The 18,137-nt window shown below is 40.9% G+C and overlaps 1 protein-coding gene across 1 annotated transcript; it reads left to right on the top strand.

Annotated features, from left to right (window-relative positions):
• Window positions 1-12,012: 12,012 nt before the first annotated feature.
• LOC135464626 (aggrecan core protein-like) lies at window positions 12,013-17,469 on the top strand. Its single transcript, XM_064742082.1, has 4 exons — window positions 12,013-12,583; window positions 13,980-13,992; window positions 14,907-15,077; window positions 15,543-17,469. The coding sequence occupies exons 1-4, from the start codon at window positions 12,107-12,109 to the stop codon at window positions 15,779-15,781; spliced, it is 900 nt and encodes a 299-aa protein (XP_064598152.1). The 5' UTR covers window positions 12,013-12,106; the 3' UTR covers window positions 15,782-17,469.
• The last annotated feature ends 668 nt before the right edge of the window (window positions 17,470-18,137 follow it).

Below are 18,137 nucleotides of genomic sequence, written 5' to 3'. Positions count from 1 at the left end.
GGTATCGGACGTACATACAACTTGTTTATGACGGGACATCACACCCACTTTTTCTACTCCATCAGTGATCATTAAGCCCCAGGTTGTACAAAAAACATTTAGACTACCTGGAAAGCTGAAATTTATACAAATCCAACGAATACACTATCGCCGACATGGATTAAAAAATAGGCATTTTCCTATGTAACATTTTGCGGGACCAATTTGTTCACCCACCCTGTTGGTAACCAGGGAAATCACGTGGTCCCTAGCTTCCGGGCTGCCTTATAGAATAGCGTATAATTTCACACAATTATCTGTGGATATCGGGAGCCATGATTTGCCATGTCTCTTAAGAAGCGAACTGTGGCTGGCGGTTTGACCATAACTTAACGGGCATTATGGCGACAGGTGTGGGGACTATATTCGTCAGGTGTGTCGGATGTGACATCGGCACTGTCCGCGTAGACATCGGCTCTTTCCGGCCGCCGACGATAGTTCCCGAAGCAGTCTGGGCATGCCCGGGCTTGCCGTGCGATACCCAGACGTTGTGGCGTCACTGCTTGGGCTAAAACAATTGGAAGTCTAACACCATGGTCTCTGACAGAGGAGTTTCATATCCCTTAGTCTCTTAATTCCAGATAAACTGTACAGAACCAACCAGTCCATTCGTGGATTTGCAAAATGAATTACAAATGATATGGCTAAATAAATATCACACAGTTATTATACATAGCAATATTTCTAACAATACTTTGTATGGTATGCACAAAAACACCGTTTCACAGAATATTACACAAAAAGTAGATTATAAACCAAAATGTATCGTCAGTTATGAAACACGTCAAGTTTTCCCAAAATATATCGTACAGTATACCTGTACACCAAAATACGATTGGCCAAAAAACAAAAAAAAACCTATTTACCAAAATACTATTATCAAAAATATATCCTACAGTATTCACCAAAAAGCAACCCCCCCCGCCCCCCCCAAAAAACAATTGCCACAAAATACATCGCAAACTGTAAACCGAAATACTCGCGCAAAATATCGTGTATTAAGAACAGACGTAGGCTAGCACTTTCACAAAATACATCGTGATTTTTTGACAAAATACATGTTACAAGATACATGAAAATACTATTCATCTAAAAAGATATCAGGCAGTACGAAGAAAAATGTTTTGCATTATGAAAAGGTGATGTTCTCAAAAATTGTATCGTATGTTATGAATAGAGGTACCTTTCTTCCCAATACATGTCAAACTGGTAGTATGATCGAAAGTCCTGTTGCCACAAAACACACCGTGTACTATGACTGGAAGTCCTGTTGCCACAAAACATACCATGTACTATGGACGGAAGTCTTGTTGCCACACAACACACGATGTACTATGATCGGAAGTCCTGTTGTCACAAAACACACCGTGTACTATGACTGGAAGTCCTGTTGCCACAAAACATACCATGTACTATGGACGGAAGTCTTGTTGCCACACAACACACGATGTACTATGATCGGAAGTCCTGTTGTCACAAAACACACCATGTACTATGATCGGAAGTCCTGTTTTCACACAACACACGATGTACTATGATCGGAAGTCCTGTTGTCACAAAACACACCGTGTACTATGATTGGAAGTCCTGTTGTCACAAAACACACGATGTACTATGATCGGAAGTCCTGTTGTCACAAAACACACGATGTACTATGATCGGAAGACCTGTTGTCACAAAACACACCGTGTACTATGATTGGAAGTCCTGTTGTCACAAAACACACGATGTACTATGATCGGAAGTCTTGTTGCCACACAACACACGATGTACTATGATCGGAAGTCTTGTCACCAAACACACTGTGTACTATGAACGGGAGTATATAAAATATAATACAAAATATATCGTGTATTATGAACGGAAATCATGTTGTCACAAAATACATCGTGTATTATGAACGGAAATCATGTTGTCACAAAATATATCGTGTGTTTTAAAGGAAAGTCTTGTTTTCACAACGTGTATTATACAAATGTCCCGGTCTCATAAACCACATCATGGGTTAATGAACTAGATTCAGTTTAATACCGCACAAAATTGCGTATTCAAACTTAAACTGCGCTCTACATTTAGATAAATGCTGCTTATGTTTTGTATTACGAAATACAAATGTTGATACAGAACGAAACTGTAAGCTAGATTCAGTTTAATGCTGAACATTTGTACATATAGAAAATACAACTGTGAGCTAGATTCGGTTTAATGCTGCACATTTGTACATATACAAAATACAACTATGGGCTAGATTCGGTTTAATGCTGCACATTTGTACATATACAAAATACGACTATGGGCTAGATTCAGTTTAATGCTGTACATTTTGAAAGTAAAACTGTGGGCTAGATTCAATTTAGTGCTGTCTACCCGTACGTATAAAACATAACACTGTGGTCTAGATTCGGTTTACTGCTGCAGACTTCCACGTGTACAAAATAAAAGTGTGGGCTAGATTCAGTTAAGTGCTGCAGACTTCCACGGGTACAAAATAAAAGAGTGGGCTAGATTCAATTTAGCGCTGTCTATCCGTAGGTATAAAACATAACACTGTGGTCTAGATTCAGTTTACTGCTGCGGGCTTCCACGTGTACAAAATAAAACTGTGGGCTAGATTCAGTTAAGTGCTGCAGACTTCCACGTGTACAAACTAAAACTTTGGTCTAGATTCAGTTTAATGCTGCAGATATATCCGGTAGTTTTAATAAGATAAAGATATACTATCCGAAATACTTTGGAACCTTAACTTTAATAATATTTTGACCTGGAAACAAATTCTGAGCTGTAACATTGAGACACACATACCCTCATTCCCACTCCCGCCCCCTCTTCCCTCAACATACCCTCCAGGGTTAACCATCTTTAGGTGCCTGGACTTAATTGGTGTCATGTGATGTACAGGAAATCCTGTGATGCCCAAGGTAACCCTCTCTGTCTGGCTCTTTCCCCCACTAATCTCGGAACTGTTAACATCTGACGGAAAGCTATAGGGCACTTTTAAAAGTTATATTGATTTAAATTAACAGGCAAGAGTTTAACAATTCTGATAATTGATAGAATAGAAAATAGTTAAAGTATTAATTGTTTATAGTATCCAAAAACAGACATTTTGAATTAGTTGGTTTTTTTCCCTGGTGTTTAAGTGAACAAAATACTGTCTGGTTTGATAGTACTTACATGTGTTTAATGATCATTCAGGATACTCTTACTTTGCAAACGTTTTTCAAACTTTCGGCAAAAATGGAATTTGGTTATCTAATCTAGTTACATTGAAAACTTGTATGAACTATTGTAAAACTGGTTGTTTACAAAGTAAATCTGTAGACTGGTTCATTTATACTCTAATTCAAATAATGACTAGATTTTTGATAAACAGACCTTCCTTCAGGCTCGATGAAAATGTCTAGTGAAAGGTTTACAAACCTTAATAAGTTTAGTAAATAGGAATTTACAGTGCTTCTTGTTTTTATAACCAGTGCAATTTCTACAGTGTCATCATGCATACTTGGCCACTATGTAGGGACCTTTGGACAGGGATTGTCACTGGTGTAAGACAGGTTTCCATAGTTAAGCTATAGGGAGCTAAGGTTTCTTCTTGGAATTTGGGGACATTTATCATTGCTGTAGCGTTTGGAGTACATTGGCCTCATGCCATAGCCAGTATTAGAGCTCAGCTGCTGTGATGTCATCATTTAAGATGGCAGCCCCCACAAAATGTAAACACTGCCACACGCATCTACAGTAGAACTACATACAATTTGCTGTAGCGTCTGGAGTACATTAGTCCTTGCAGTAGCCAGTATTAGAGCTCAGCTTCTGTGATGTCATCATTCAAGATGGCAGCCCCCACAAAATGTAAACACTGCCACACGCAGCTACAGTAGAACTACATACAACTTGCTGTAGCGTCTGGAGTACATTAGTCCCTGCAGTAGCCAGTATTAGAGCTCAGCTGCTGTAATGTCATCATTCAAGATGGCAGCCCCCACAAAATGTAAACACTGCCACACGCAGCTACAGTAGAACTACATACAACTTGCTGTAGCGTCTGGAGTACATTAGTCCCTGCAGTAGCCAGTATTAGAGCTCAGCTCCTGTGATGTCATCATTCAAGATGGCAGCCCCCACAAAATGTAAACACTGCCACACGCAGCTACAGTAGAACTACATACAACTTGCTGTAGCGTCTGGAGTACATTAGTCCCTGCAGTAGCCAGTATTAGAGCTCAGCTGCTGTAATGTCATCATTCAAGATGGCAATCCCCACAAAATGTAAACACTGCCACACGCAGCTACAATAGAACTACATACAACTTGCTGTGGCGTCTGGAGTACATTAGTCCCTGCAGTAGCCAGTATTAGAGCTCAGCTGCTGTGATGTCATCATTCAAGATGGCAGCCCCCACAAAATGTAAACACTGCCACACGCAGCTACAGTAGAACCACATACAACTTGCTGCGGCGTCTGGAGTACATTAGTGCATGCAGTAGCCAGTACCAGAGCTCAGCTGCTGTGATGTCATCATTCAAGATGGCAGCCCCAACAAAATGTAAACACTGCCACACGCAGCTACAGTAGAACTACATACAACTTGCTGCGGCGTCTGGAGTACATTAGTGCATGCAGTAGCCAGTATTAGAGCTCAGCTGCTGTGATGTCATCATTCAAGATGGCAGCCCCCACAAAATGTAAACACTGCCACACGCAGCTACAGTAGAACTACATACAACTTGCTGCGGCGTCTGGAGTACATTAGTGCATGCAGTAGCCAGTACCAGAGCTCAGCTGCTGTGATGTCATCATTCAAGATGGCAGCCCCAACAAAATGTAAACACTGCCACACGCAGCTACAGTAGAACCACATACAACTTGCTGTAGCGTCTGGAGTACATTAGTGCATGCAGTAGCCAGTATTAGAGCTCAGCTGCTGTGATGTCATCATTCAAGATGGCAGCCCCCACAAAATGTAAACACTGCCACACGCAGCTACAGTAGAACCACATACAACTTGCTGCGGCGTCTGGAGTACATTAGTGCATGCAGTAGCCAGTACCAGAGCTCAGCTGCTGTGATGTCATCATTCAAGATGGCAGCCCCCACAAAATGTAAACACTGCCAAAAGCAGCTACAGTAGAACCACATACAACTTGCTGTGGCGTCTGGAGTACATTAGTGCATGCAGTAGCCAGTACCAGAGCTCAGCTGCTGTGATGTCATCATTTAAGATGGCAGCAACTACAAAATGTAAACACTGCCACACGCAGTTACAGTAGAACTACTTACAACTTTTACAAGATTTACAAATTACAAACTTTAATTATTATTTTGTAAATAAATACATGAAAAACAAAGCAATCAAAAGCATGTACATAGGTCTATTTCTGTCCTTAAAAAGTTAAACTTGTTCTCATAACATTCTACATGTAGTTGCAATTATGAATTGATTCCCAGTTTGTTTCATTCGCATTCGAGTTTCATTTAGGCTACATATTGTATTCACATTCATAAACTCACGATGTTAACAATGTGGCTAGTGATTCAGGGGAATATCCAGTTACATCTCATTAAACAATATCATTGTGTGATATGGGCCGAATGGATTTATTGTATAGCACAATACTCAACAAATCTTTCAGCCTGTTGGTGTTGATTAACACGGATTTTTAATAAGTGGTATTTCCTCTGTTGGTTGGCTATTCTCTACATCACAGATTGTGTCAAGCTAGCAGTGCTTGGAAGAAAGACTTTAACTCATTTCAAACATTATATGAGAATACTAATGTCAACGGCCATTCATAAACTTGTACGGGAACAAGGGGAAAGGAAGGAACGAAGCTCTTCACACGAAGGAAGAGTATCTAGATTTCATTTTGGTCATCTGGGCTCTCTATGGGAATGTCCATGACAGTCCCATGTGCATCTGCCCATCTGGGCCCCAAACAAATCCCCATATGGGCCCCAAACAAATCCCCATCTGGAACCCATATTCAAATACCCATCTGGGACCCATATCTGAATGCCCATATAGCCCCATATGAAAATATGCAGTCATGCATATAATGCTCCATAGCTTCTACACAAGGTTTCCTGAAGGGTTCCATATTCAGCATGTATTAGTAAGGACCTTAGTTTATGGGACCCATATACCTCTCGTGTGGGACCCATATGGTATTCCCATATGCTGCCCAGATGGGGTCCATGTGCAAGTATTCATGGGGCCCATATCCCTTCTCATGTGGGAACCATATTGGTCCCATGTTGGAATGCTATCTGGGTACTTTCCAGGGTAATGTTATGATCCACATTGCCATGCCATACGACCACATTAAAAGGCAAATTCTCCCGAATAGATCGTATTTTAAGAATTAATACTATCGGAGTCAGGACGCTATTTATCATATACAATGTAACAAAACAATTACGTATCATGAAGAAGTGTTGGTATTCAGGGGAGCCGGGCTGGCCTGCATTCTTTCCGTAAGCGTATGAAAAAATGGGAGCGGGACTGTACAGAAACAATAAGCAAAGGTTTGTCACAAAGTACGTCGCTGTCAGTCTAACATTCTCCCTCTTTAAATGAGCTCTGCAAGCCGATCTGAGCTTCATACGATTAAAACGCAGTGTAAGGACACAGAAGTTGTATATCAGGAACGACATGCAGTTGCAGAATAGCAATACATTTTCCACAATGTTTGAAGCCAACTGAAGGAATTGTGCCCTTTGTAGTATCACACAGACAGGGTTAAAGTCAGTGGGTGCTGGAACACGAAGCCTCAGAGCAAAAACAACATAGGCAATGTAAATGACAAGCGCCACTAATACAGGGGAGATAATCACGAGAATTCTAATACCCTTGTTGTAACCGAACGTGCGGTACTGTAATGGTCTGGTGACCGCATAAAGACGGTCACAGGCTACCCCTAAACTGCAGAAGGACTGGATGAATAGCGCAAGGCCAAAAATACTCGCGGTAGTTGCAGCGAAACACAATGCCATGTTGTCACTTACTTCCAAGAAAATTTCTGCAATGATCCGAAGGTTTATACCCGAGGCAAAAGGCAGAATGGTATTAGCAATGGCACTAACTTGCAGAAAGGCTTTAGCTTTCAACTGCCACGAACTGACTCCAGCCAACCCATTCAACAGGAAATAGTTCACTGCTGCTGACATACAGCCGAGTGCGATACGCACTGCGTACATCAGAGACAGTGGTAATGTGAATTTCATGAGGTGTATACTACTGTTTCTTCCGTCTTCATCGGATGTGGCGTTATTTCCGGTCGTGTTGGACAACCAATCAGTCGCGTCTGTGAAAGCTTGCATAGTGGGATTGCAAACCGCCGTCTAAAACAGTGAATGTGGTATATGATATAAACATTAGTGGTGACGAAGATAAATTAAACGCACTGATTTGATATTTCTTTGATTGGCGTTTTACGGTGTATTAAAAAATATGTCAAGCCGTATTCAAGAACATTTAACTTACACGACGGCGGCCAGCGTTATGATGGGAGGGAAACGGGCAGAGCCTGGGGAAAACCTTCAATCATCCGCGGGTTGCTGGCAGATCTTCCCACGTACGACCGCAGAGTAAACCAGCATGAACTGGATTTGAACTCACAGTGATCACATAGGTTAGAGGCACCCTAACCACCTCAGCTGTGGAGGTCACTAAACACACAGTTGATAAAGTGGGTGCCTGACTGTACAGGGTGAGTGAGTGAGTGAGACAGTGAGTGCTTGGAGTTTAACGTCGTGCTTCTGCAGAGTGGGGGTAGTGTTTGGGGGAGGGGAGTGGTGTGCTGATAGTGGGCGTTTGAGGGCGGAGGGTGGTGTGCTGATGGTGGGTGAGGGCGGAGGGTGGTGTTGTGATGGTGGGTGTTTGAAGGCGGAGGGTGGTGTGCTGATGGTGGGTGTTTGAGGGAGGAGGGTGGTGTGCTGATGGTGGGTGTTTGAGGGCGGAGGGTGGTGTGTTGATGGTTTACAACGTTATCACAAAATAATTGTCATTACGTACAAAAAGCTAAATTCAGGTCTTTATAGTAGTAAAATGTTTGATACAAAACGGCGGTTCACTTTTAGGCTATCTCTATAAAAACAATTGCTTGTAACTATATGTTGTAATTTACACCCAGAAGGACACAGAAAACATTTTGGTATCTGTAAATAACTTTTATTCTAGGGGAATTGTTGAAATATGCATGCCATACACGTATATAAATGTACCTGCGGAGGCCAAAAACGGCCAAAGACAGTATAAAGATACAACCACAAGTGGTTGTATGCAGATCACATCATACACTGTGAGTTCATACGGAGTGAGGTAATATACAAAGGACAATAAGGATAAATAATTGGAGGTTTCTAATCATCAATATCTTTGTGCAAATTTTGCATATTCTTTATATTCAATATCATTTCAAAGAACATAATTTGATTAAGCTCATATCACATTCCCCTAATTGATTGCTCAGCACAATGTATTCCGGAAAATGTGGCCATTTCCTGTTGTACGATGTTTGGTTCAAGTTTTATCAAAAATGTGGTCGCCAAAGATATTCCAGTTTCGTGCACTGGGCAATTTGAGTATTAAATAAATGCATATTAAAATATGTTTTCATGGTATATGGGTGTATACCCTGAAAAACGTGCGTATATTGACGTGCTGTAGAAGTGGAACTACTTTGTCAATGAGATGACGGTTCAAATGTGGGTCCAGCGGCTGCATAAGAAGTTCTGGTCTAGTGTTCAGACAGCCGAAAAAAGGCGCTATTGGTTTTTGTAACTAAAATTATAAAAGGAAGCCTGGTTAGAGATAAGACAGAGCCAAAACTCGTACTTGTGCACCGAAAAGAACGAATTTGTACTTTACCATCAGTCAGTTTAGTAAGCATCTGAGATCAGGCCGTCAACCGGTAAAACAATATCCAAAGTGCAATTGTCATAGACCATATACCTGTAGGTGTAATTGTAACGGAAGCGACAAGCTAGTCAGCAGTTGTCGGTAATGCCGGAAAAACAAACGTGTGTGACATTTCATGTGTCAAATCAAGTACGTACAGCGTTCTTCTGGTTAAGTACATTTGTTTTTAGTGTGTATGTAAATAATAATTCTATAAATAATCTAATTGCAGAACATGTTGTCATAGTTGCAGTTTTACACCACATTTTTGCTTACCTCTGCGAATATTTTATTGTCTAACTCCCCAGGCTTCACAGTGGGATCATCAGGATGAAGAACTAACTGTCTTCACAGGTCTGCAGGCATTGGCAGCGAAGTGGAGATGGCAGACTTGCACGCATGAGAATACAGAGTACTTAAATCACACAACCTGCCCGCCGCTAATTGGCTGTATCAGAGGACAGATGACAATATCAAGTCACCTCAGGCAGATGGCTTTTCTATCGAAAATATCAAACAGCCGAGATATGCACAGGTGAAGTATTTAAAGGAATACATAATCGACGCTGATTGGCTGACAGTGGAGATAGGATTTTATGGGTTAAATCCTTAAGTTTCAGTCACGCTTGAATAAATGTATTATACCTGAAATTCAGCTTAGGCTGAGTATAAATCTCACAGAGGACTTTAACAAAGTGAATAATAATATGTCAAATTAAAGTTTGTTTTGTTTGTGCATTCCTTATTATGTGGACTGATTTCTAAATCATCCCAAAAATTAATATTATATACATGCCCTGTAACCGCTTCTAGAACCAAGTGATCAAAACAACTGCCAGTATGGCGTCAGTTGGAAACATCATAGACTATGTAAAACAAAGCGTTCACTAGAAATCATTACTTCAGAGAAAAATGCCATCTTGCTAACGGCTTTTCTATATAGCTGAGAACCATAATACTGGCCGCCGTCGTATAAGTGAAATATACTTGAGTACGGCGTAAAACACAATTAAATAAATAAATAAATAAATAAATAAATATATAACTAAGAATCCCTTCTATCCGTACCCGCTGACGTTGGCTCGATTTATGAAATAGATTTCCTGTAATTTATAAATAACATTTCTACACCGGTATATTAAAGTCCTTATGTAGTTTAAGTGCGTATAAGGTACAAATCATAAATGGCGAAATGGAATTCATATTCAGCAAGGTTGTCACGATATTTTAACGTTTTCGTGCTAGAAAACATGGCGTCAAAGAACGTACGTTTGTTGTGACATCGATCTGCCGGGAACATGTCATGGAACAGGCCATCGGACATGTCATGGAACAGGCCATCGGACATGCCATGGAACAGGCCATCGGACATGCCATGGAACAGGCCATCGGACATGTCATGGAACAGGCCATCGGACGTGTCATGGAACAGGCCATCGGACGTGTCATGGATCAGGCCATCAGACATGTCATGGAACAGGCCATCAGACATGTCATGGAACAGGCCATCGGACGTGTCATGGCACAGGCCATCGGACATGTCATGGAACAGGCCATCGGACGTGTCATGGAACAGGCCATCGGACGTGTCATGGATCAGGCCATCAGACATGTCATGGAACAGGCCATCAGACATGTCATGGAACAGGCCATCGGACATGTCATGGATCAGGCCATCGGACATGTCATGGAACAGGCCATCGGACATGTCATGGAACAGGCCATCGGACATGTCATGGCACAGGGCAAACGTGCTGTGTTGGCGAATCATTATTGCTGTGCGTATAGACCTAGGCGACGATCGTTTGAATATAATTTAAAAAATACAGCTATAGAGTAAAACCAGAACCGTGACGACAGTGAATAACTGGCAAATAGTCACATGTGAAATAGTGAAATACAGCCTCTTATGAATCTACTTCAGTCACGGTTTTATTCCTACAGTTCATGTAAATGCATAAATAGTAGCAAATTAGACGCCCCCCTAGTTCCAGGGCTTAAGCAGGATCAGGTTAAAAAAGTGCAGGGATGTTGACTGAAAGTTATTAGACGTCACTGGTCCAGAATTACTCAAGATGCTGTGTTGTCGTCACATTTAACAAACAATAAATGGCTTTTGGGAGAGAGGTATTCATGCGGACGTGCATGTTTTTCACTCTGGTTGAATGCTGAGTCGCACTGCACGATAAAATAAATTTTCCGATTGCAAATCTTATAAAATTAAAGACATTACCGCTTTTACCGTAATTTAAAATACATTACCAATTACAGTTCGTTGATCTGCATGTTTGATCAACTTAAAGAAAATGTTTTAACCGTCGATTCTGATAAAATTCACCACAATGCAGTGAACATTGGATATCCTATATTGTATATATAACTTTTTTTTTGGACATGGTCGACTTGAAAAGTACTTGGGGTTGGCGCTGGGGGTGGTTTGTGATTTCACATATTGGCCTCTCAATTTTCGGAAGTTCGGAGGCACTCCTCCGTCCCTATATGTTTTTGACGTAACCAGGATTAGGCTGTGCATGTGTCATTCCTTATTTCGACTACTGGTGACTTCATGAAAATATGAAATTTGTCAAACTTGACAAGCGTTATAGTCGTGTAATTCATGTAACATAGCAATTTTTCGTCACAGCGACTCGATTTCGCACAGATCGTCAATCTCCCAGATCGTTAACGGGTTGCTCAGCATCTGTATTTGTACATGTCGTGACAGCAAAATGATGCGAGCTGATGCCGTCCAGTCGCCATCTATCTCGACCATAACTGACAACATAAATGCTGGTTACAATTAGGGACCAACTGTCAATTACAATCCATTACTAAATTATCGTCGAAATTACCTATACATCCACCCATTACATGTGTAAAGAATTGCTTTACCGTCGTCAGAAATAAACACGAAGGAAAATTATCTCACTAACCGTTATCTAACGACGTGACAGCGTTTAAATTCAGGTCTATACATTGGTTCGTTTTGTTAGAGAATTTTAATAGCGGTAGCAGTTATTGCCCGATAAAAACGGCGTGGCTTGTGAAACACTGTCATTTCGTCAGTTGTTTCTGGTTGTAGGTGTAGCGTATGCTCTGTATAGAACGACGAATAATACGCGTCTGAATTGTTAGAGACAATTTATTATAAGTTTAATACCGCGATAATGGAAATGGCGACGTTCGTTTTTGTGCTGGTGACAGCCACGGCAGTTGTGACTTGTGAGAGACGTGACGTAGCCGCCATCCCATTCCCATCGCTGGAAAATATATCCAGTCTTATTCTGAACAACAACGAGAGCAAAGTTCCGGCTGAGGGTTCCAACATAAAAATACTCGAGTTTGGCGAGACAACAACCCCTGGCACACTGGAGAATAACGAAGGTGGGGCAAGTCCGGGGGAAACTCCCGAAAACGTGACGACGCCGACGGACATACCTAAAACCACATCGGTATACCCTGGCTGTTTACCTCAAGCAACGGAAAATTCCAAAACAATTGAAAACAAAACCACTACGGAAATGCCCGAAACTGTTGGGACAACTCCTACGGAAATGCCCGAAACGACATCGGAAGACGTATCCGGTTCTGGATCTGGTTCAGGAGATGACGAAGAAGGATCCGGTGAATTGGGATCCGGAGAGGTGAGTTTGTTCGGCAATGATTTCCTCAGAAATACAACCAAAATTGTTACACTGTTTTCACATAGCCAAAAAGAGATCCAACGGATAGATACGATTCCAATCTAGAGAGATTCCAACTCACGACCTTGAATATCCTTCCAAAGAGTTTTGCCAGTTTATACGTGGCGCTTTATCATACACAAAAAGTAAATTTTTTGTAATAAATTTCAGTAATGCAATTTTCTCTTTGTGCTGTATCTCCTTGCATGAAATGCAATGTCTTTGCGATAACTACGAGGTGGAGAGTTCGTGTTTCACTAAAGACATGATATTTTCTGGATTGGTTTAGCTGTCTGAACTTATATATCAAACTTCTATATTTGTGTTTTTTTTATTTAAAATTTTTATTCCATTTAGACACAGGGAGAACAAAACTCTAAATACCCGTACCTAATTTATTATTCCTTTTCCCCAGTTCACGCGGAATTGGCAAAAGCAAACAAGAGCAATTTATGAAATTATTTTAATTATATTAAATTTTAGGTTTGCAAAGAGATGAATTCAGGGGAAAAAATATATATAAATATGCTGCTACATAAAATTAATTTTTACAGAATTGATAAATAACTCACATGCTGTTTACAGTGTATAGGCTTTGTTTGCAGATTGAATGTGATTTCATACGCCTTAAAGTAATAAGTAAAACGAGTGCTACCGGAGAAGTCACTGGAAGCTATAGTTACTTATCTTTTAATTTTTTTTCTTGTGAAGCAAATGCAGTTAAATACGGGGTTTACTGAACTATGTATTATGCTGCGGTTGGGTGTCAGCTATGCGAAACCTGAGATATATACTTCATTTAGCGACAACTAATAAATTATTGTCTCTCACCTCTGCGGTATCGACTAAACTTATCCGCATACATTATACCTTACGCATTTCTGTCATCATTTAAAACTACTGACTGTCTCTCTTTACATGAAGCCGTCCTAATTTTCTGAGTTGTTTGGTTGTCCTCTAGAAATTCTTGTCAAGTGTATAGGCTGTTCGTGTAGAGAACGTACTCATGCGCATAAACGAGCTATATCAACTTTTAATAAAATTAACTGAAAATGCAACACAACCGTTGGAATGACTTTTGAGCTCTTTCTTACACGTAGGCAAGATGAAAGTTATATTGTTATCTCCTGACATAGTACACATGTAGGGCTCGATTCAACAAACCCAGTTTGGACTTGCCATCATCTGAAACTTAATCGAAACACTTGTTTTTGGTCCCCAAGAGTTAACATTGGGGGGACATAATATATGTTATGCCAAGATAATTGTGTCTCAATTGGATCGTCTTAGATCGAGAACTGTGTGACATATTGAGTTGTAAATATTGACTGATGTTTCTGCTGTCTCTCCTTTTCAGGTAGACAACGATGGTAAGTACAGAATGACATTTGTGAATCCAGTAACGACATCCGCGCATGCCTGTAGGGAATTACTTCCGTAATCACGGCATCCACGTTTCTGGCCATTACAGTATGAAGGAGAGAAGAACGACTGCAATGCTTAAAGTTTCCTTCACTCTTAAAACTTAACTAACAGAAAACAGGTTTTAGACTGTAGGTACATCTGTCAAATTATTTCACTGGTAAGTTTGTATCACACCATGTTGAAAGACATTGCATCACAGCGGTGAGGTTTATGCGTTTACGCGCTTAAGGTAGGGTTTGCGGATGGAGATGTGGGTGGGGCATAGAAATCGTGTCGGGGATCACCGAGGCTATCAGGAGTGAGGGGAAATGAGCACGAATTACACACTCTCGAGTATACACAGTTTTCAATAAGACCAAAACAATTTGTCTGATTCGGTCAGCGCTGAGCTGACGTTGCCAATAAACCAGCATCATAATGGTGGGCTGTAAATGCTCTATTAGGTATATCCTATCTCTTGATGTGGTCTGGCAATTAATTCTTGCGTAATAAAAAATTGCATTAAAATTATCGTATTTCACGCAATTAGTTCATTAACCGTCACGTTTAGGACAATAATGACTAAATAATTAAAACTGAAATGACCGAAAATTACCTATACCCCCCTGGGGCACAATGGATAAGCAGAATTAGGTGTAAAATTCAGTGATGGTAGTTGCATTTTACTAGACGTTAATGGTCTAGAAAAAACTCAAATTCTGTGTCATCACGTTTAAAATACATGTACATAAGATGCATTTAAATCTAAGAATCCTTGTATTTTCTACCGGATAAAAAAAAATCGGATTTACTTTACAGATGCTTTGTATTTTGAACCTTATCTTTGGAATTCAGCATTTACTTAAATATTGTTTTTCAGTCTGTCCGCAAGGGTTCACACTCATTTCAAAACTGAACCGGTGTTACTTATTCAGCACGGTGAGAGCTGATTGGTTCGAATCTAAGAAAAGATGTTGGATGAGAAACTCCTACCTTGTCTCGATAGAGACGAAAGAAGAAAATGACTATCTGCTGAGGGAAGTTGCGAAGCGTAAGTATGAACACTGTTGTTCTAGTTTCAGTCGCTGTAAACTATGTGTGTAGGCGTTTATTTGTTAACACATATACAAGGTAAGGGTTCAGTCTCAGCCTTAGGCAGGGAGTTTGTACATTCTCCAGCCCAAGTTGCTTGTGGGACAATTTATAGTTTCCCCTGCTCTTCTCACTGCGTGTGATTTGTGGCGCCTTCGTGGGCAACAAGCGGTCGGCCACACTCGTGTGGTGATTTACGCAATAGGACCTATAATTTCGTTATAGGAGCTGGAGCCAGGTTGTTGGGTGCTGGAACCAGGTTGTTGGGTGCTGGAACCAGGTTGTTGGGTGCTGGAGCCAGGTTGTTGGGTGCTGGAGCCAGGTTGTTGGGTGTTGAAGCCAGCGTAATTTTAATTAGTCAATGAATCAACCCAATACTTATAGTTCAACTTATTACCAATTTTTTATTTGGTTTTCTCCGCAGGCCAAAGCGACTTTCTGATCGGAGGGAATGACATTGACACCCAGTTCAAGTTCGTCTGGGATCAAGACAAGAGGCCCTTCCGCTTCGCCCAGTGGGCACCGGATGAGCCCAATAATCAGTTTGGTCAAGAACGCTGTGTAGAACTGAAATATTACTACAAGCAAGAACGCTGGTATTGGAACGACCTGCCTTGCTCTGTTTCAAAGAAATTCATCTGCGAAAGACCATCGTGGCTTTGATAATTACCGGCATTATCTGATCAGCGAACCAAATTCTTTTCTAGACGCGTAAGGGCCATTTGTACAGTTGCTGGCAGTATGGCTTCTTAGTATCGTTATGAACTAAACTGGATACCACGAAGTCACCAGGAAGTCATTAATTTTCTCTTAAACAGATTTCCTCAGGATTTGTGTAGAAGCATACTCCTTACAGCGCACGCGCCGCACCCTACGTTCGCTTTACACCACTGTCACAATTGACAAATTTTGTACAAAAACCTTTAACAACAACGGGGCGACCGAGGTCACAGAGATGAGGTAGGAAGTGACATCAGAAAGCATAAAAACCCCGTCTCCATCTTTGTTCCTAATAATACTTTATACACACTTATCCTCTTAATATAAACTATGTAGAACATGATTCTAACTACACTTGAAATAATTTTATTTACCAACGCTGATCAAATAGTTTCGCACGGCGATATATGCGGCGAGGCAAGTCTGCGTGTGTTGCAAGGCTCCAAAGATCCAGCTTATTTTGTGGTGGCAATGATGTAATGACAGCTTAGAGAGAGGCACAGGTGCTGAGTCTGATTCAGATTACATTACGCCCTTAATCGCAAACATAAAGTTAACCCTACAATCTCGTCTACAAAACCTGTACCATGTAAAACAGTTGTTATTCATCACTTTTTATGTTTTTTTTTTTAGACATTTAATAATATCTACCAATATATACAAAATAAAATTATTATTTGTTAATTAGTGTTATGTAGATAATCAATTATGAAGTGCGTCTTAATTATTATATTCTTCCACTCACAGCTAATCCTTTGGTGGGGCCTCCATGGCCACGGCACAATGACCCAGAAGCCTCCTACTAATGCGTTCGCTGTGAGTTCGAGTCCAGCACATGCTGACTTTCTCTTCGGCCGTACGTGGAAAGGTCTTGCAAAACTTGCGGATGGTCGTGGGTTCTCCCCGCTCTCTGCCCGGTTTCCACTCACCATAATGCTGGCCGCCTTCGTATAAGTGAAATATTCTGGAGTACAGCGTAAAACACTAATGAAAAAACTAAATAAATTATACTTTGGTTTTGACAAATCTGGTTGTTGAGCGTTTCATTGTTTTGACAAACGAAAGTCTGTGATTTTGTCCAGTGGGTTTAATATGTTTCATTCTCACTTCATCACTCTGTTTTGATTGGTGTTTTACGCCGTAGTGAAAAATATTTCAGATACACGACTGCGGCCAGAATTTTGGTGGGACAAAACCAGACATAGCCCGGGGGAAAACTACGACCATCTGCAGATTATTGGCAGACCTTCCTACGCATAACGGACAGGAAGCCAGCATGAGCTGGACTTGAACTCACATCCACCGCATTGCGCATAGTGACAGGCTCCTGGGTCACTGAGCCGCGCTGAGAGGCTATCCACCGCTTCATCACTTTACATTACACCATTACCGTACCGCTATGCAGTGAATATGGTCCGGTAATTTTTCAACAACTATTACTTGAGTTAAATGTTACAGAAGGTGACTAAATTAAGCCACATGTGAGGCACTGTTACCTTTTTTTTTATTAAAATCGATATATAATATATAAATATATATATTCGCCTGGTTATAGACTTGACAGATTTCTATATCGCCATTATTGAAATGTACACTTAAAATAAAAACAAAAAGTGATCTTCCGTTACAAACCAATTATTGTTTTTGTTATTATGACGAGAGGCTACGATGGAGTGGTTAGTTCTCAAGGGTATTAGTTTTTGTGAAGCTTTTTTTTCAACTTTATTTACGTAGCTTGCTGAAATATGGATGGATATTTACCTCTGGGACGATCGACAACTCGGGATTTTATGTTTCGTGCTGTAGGATCCTAAGCATTGTATATGAGCAACTGCATGGACAGGCTGGGGAGGTTTGTAATAGGCTGGTTTCCGAATCTTTCCGAAGCATCCTGCAGGTGTGAACAGAGCCCCCCCCCCCCCACCCCCCCATGTCTATGTGAGCCCCAGAACAAATATAAAAAGCGAATATTGTCATCAAGGTCCAGAGGGCACCAATAAAAAGGCACCTGATTGAGCGTTATTTAAACTCATTTGCGGGCAGACTGGCTGAAAGGTTTGCCTTTGTTTATACCATCTACCACCGCAATAAACAATCATTACTACTAGACAAAAACGAATTCTTTTCTTTGACTCGTAATTTCTTCCTTGATTCTACATGGTTTTTGGAAACAGTTCAAATTAATTTGCATCCATGCAGTTGATTGAAATAATGCCCCGGAGCTCTTTGGTGAACTAATGGCGAGAGCGTCCGCTTCGAAGACGGGAGATCCAGGATCAAACCCGGGTCGGGTCAAACC

This window comes from Liolophura sinensis, chromosome 4 (assembly GCF_032854445.1).
Source record: "Liolophura sinensis isolate JHLJ2023 chromosome 4, CUHK_Ljap_v2, whole genome shotgun sequence".
NCBI classification, from domain to species: Eukaryota; Metazoa; Mollusca; class Polyplacophora; order Chitonida; family Chitonidae; genus Liolophura; species Liolophura sinensis.
Note: the sequence above shows the minus strand (reverse complement) of the source record. Positions and strands in the feature narration are given on the sequence as shown.